Raw genomic sequence first — 3,166 nt, forward strand, 5'->3', positions numbered from 1 at the left:
ATATATATATATATATATATATATATATATATATATATAAATATATATACGCAGAAACAGACACTTGAAAAGCAATTGAATTGCATATACTGTTAGAAATTGTAAGAGCACAAGGGAATTGGAGAGAGTAGCTATTATTCACTATCCAATGACCATGTGTGTGACCCACCTCCATCAAATTCTTTTCACTTTGTAATATACCTGATGTAGCAAGATATCAATATGCACTTAATTCAAGTAAAAATTCTCAGGCAGTTTTTATCTACAGCATATAGTCCAAAGAAGAATACTACAAGGAATAGATATTTTCATAGCAATCACTCAACTGAGAGTCTGAAAAAACCGAATGTAAAGTAGAAAGAGGAAACCAAGAGTGAAAAAAAAGCAGATAAAGAGAGCCATTTATAAGGAATCAGTTTCCTTTGCTGTGGTTGAGGAATTCTTCAACAGTTGTAGAACATCATCACAGTTGATGTGTTAGCAGAAAATACAATACTAGGAACTAGTGCTGAAAATAATGCCAAAGCAGAAGCATAAATGACGATTATGGAGGTATGCGCAGACAATGTAATTTTGACATTTTGAGATATGTTTTAGGCCCAATGATCTAACTAAAATATGCAAATTTTGAGCAACACTGAACTTTCAATGAGCTAACTCTACCGTATCAGTCTGTGCAAAATTAGAACTATACACTAGTAGTACTAAAGTACATGCAAAGGAGAGTTGTTTGGATGACTTAATTGGTTGATGAAGTGTGTGTGTATATGTATGTAATTGAAACTGAAAAACTAGATGATTACAGTATGAAAAAGGGAGGTAAGTCCTGTGTAATTTTTCAAGCATAAACAGAATGTGCTAAGGAATGGAGTGGATGATGTGAGAACTAACAAGGCAGTGTTGTTGGAGTTTTATAAAGTTGCTTTCATTCAAACAAATTCACAACCATAATTTGCAATAGTTTAGTAGACATATTAGATTAGGAATAAATTTGTTTAATGGATGAAATCATTAGCATATTTATTATTAGTATTGAACATGCAATTTTGGAGAGCAGAGATATACGTTAGTAAAACTACAAAAATGGTTAGTAGCCCTTAAAAAGATTAGTTTGTTTAATAAAAAAATTGAGTTTTATTATTTTTTTTATTAATGGAAAACTCCTCAACCCTTTCTCTAATTTATCAAAAATTATGAAAAATTAACAAACGGCACTTCATGTTGAATATTCGTCAATCCAAATTAAAAAGGAAGCCAAACATTTGGCATACATATATATATATTTTATATATATATATATATACATACATACATATATATATATATATATATATATATATATATATATATATATATATATATATATATATATATATATATATATAAAAGAAAAAAAAAGTTAGGAATATATTACCAAGATAAAAAAATGGGGAAAAAAAAATCAAATGAAGAGGGACAATTAACTAAAGAATTTTTTTTTTTGTAAGAACTAGCTAGAAAAACTTTTTAAGTATCACTGATAACTTATAAAGTAAATTTTTATGGGTATACAATGAAAGCCAACCCTGACTCTTAACTGTGAAATATTAAAACTCTAAACATAATATTAGCTATATTTCTTTGTACAGAGAAGTTAAATGGCAATTTATCTTCAACAAGAAGAAAATTGTATTTGAATCTGGTTTGGTGGATCTTTTTTTCTGTCCACTGAGAGAAAAAGATATTTGTTTATAACTGTCACCATACAGCGACATTTCTAGTGTGTCACAAGAAAACATTTACCTTGCACCACACGACAAAATATAGCAGAGAATGAATGCTGTTGAGTACAAAATACCATTTTAAGTGAATAAAAGGTATCTCTAATTAAAAAACTCAGCCAGGTGAATATAGTGGGCAATATAATATAAATTACTTTAGCTGTTATGTCAGTTTTTAAAAGTTAACATTCATTTTCATCTTTGGAATTCAAAAGCAATTCAGAAAGAGAAAATAAATGTAATTATTAAAAAAAAGCCCCAAAAGTTAGTAAAAAAAAAGTGTATATATATATATATATATATAGATATATATGTACACATACATAAAGAGGGCATAAGAAAAATAATGCATATAGCATGGATTGCATATGCTGGTTTACTTGAAATTTGAATAAAAATATACTAAGTCAAAATATTCCTGAAAAAATCTCAATAAATGGACGAAGGGAAGGGGATAAAAAAAAAATTTTTTTTTTTAAATAAAAACACTACACCAAAAAAATGTCACCTAAATTTCTTGCTATATTCGTAAGGTGGGAGGGAGATTATAGTGAAGCCGCAAATAATATTGTGATTGTTTGAATGAAGAGTGGAACTGTGCCAGAAAAAGGGTTGAAGTGTTCACCAAGAGGGAGTGGTACAGCTCTAATAGGTAAGCAAAAATGGTAGTTACAGCAATCAGTCAATTTAACTGACAGTAGTAGTAGTAGTAGTATAGTAGTAGTATAGTAGTAGTAGTAGTAGCTGTATGCAAATTTAAAAACATTACCTTCTCTGCTTCGTATTCATCCATATACTCCTGTTTCTCTTTTTCGGACAATTCCCGCCACATCTGTCCAATGATTTTACCAATTTCCCATAATTTTAGGTCTGGGTTGGCTCCCTTTACTGAGTCCCATACCTGAATATTGTATTTAACATCAAGTTATGTTCTGAAGTACCAAAAAAGGCTGCAATTTTTCAGGGGGTCATCATGAAGTGATTACCACATCTTTCTATCAAGTGTGTTTGATGAGATCTCCCCACTCTGACTAAACTGGGAACAAATAGCAGCTGATAATAAATAAGCCAGCCCTCTTGTCAGGCCACATGGAGGAAGTGTGAAGGACCGACCATGGTCATATTCCGGGGAGTGAGGTGGGGAAATCATTACCAGACTAGTGTAGAAGGTAAAAGCTGAAAAATCTGCAGTAACTAGCCAGTTTAAACATGGTCGAACAAAGGGAAGGAAAGAGAGAAAGAGAGAGAGAGAGAAAGAGAGAGAGGACATTAGTTTTATTGGAAACAGAATTAAGTGTAATATAGAATATGTGTATGTACACATACACGCACACAGAACACTCCACAAGGCATCATTTAATGGTGTCAAGCACATCCATATTTTATATATATATACATAGATACAC

General features: G+C 30.8%; 1 protein-coding gene across 1 annotated transcript in view; it reads right to left on the reverse strand.

Moving 5' to 3' along the window:
• The window catches only part of LOC106878467 (SWI/SNF-related matrix-associated actin-dependent regulator of chromatin subfamily E member 1), a 39,791-nt gene that overhangs the window by 15,166 nt on the left and 21,459 nt on the right, over positions 1-3,166 (reverse strand). Inside the window, exon 7 of the mRNA XM_052974132.1 lies at positions 2,530-2,661. Within this exon, the coding sequence (XP_052830092.1) occupies positions 2,530-2,661 (132 nt within the window). The remainder of the gene's footprint in view (positions 1-2,529; positions 2,662-3,166) is intronic.

The sequence above is a fragment of the Octopus bimaculoides genome, chromosome 17 (genome assembly GCF_001194135.2).
Source record: "Octopus bimaculoides isolate UCB-OBI-ISO-001 chromosome 17, ASM119413v2, whole genome shotgun sequence".
NCBI lineage: Eukaryota > Metazoa > Mollusca > Cephalopoda > Octopoda > Octopodidae > Octopus > Octopus bimaculoides.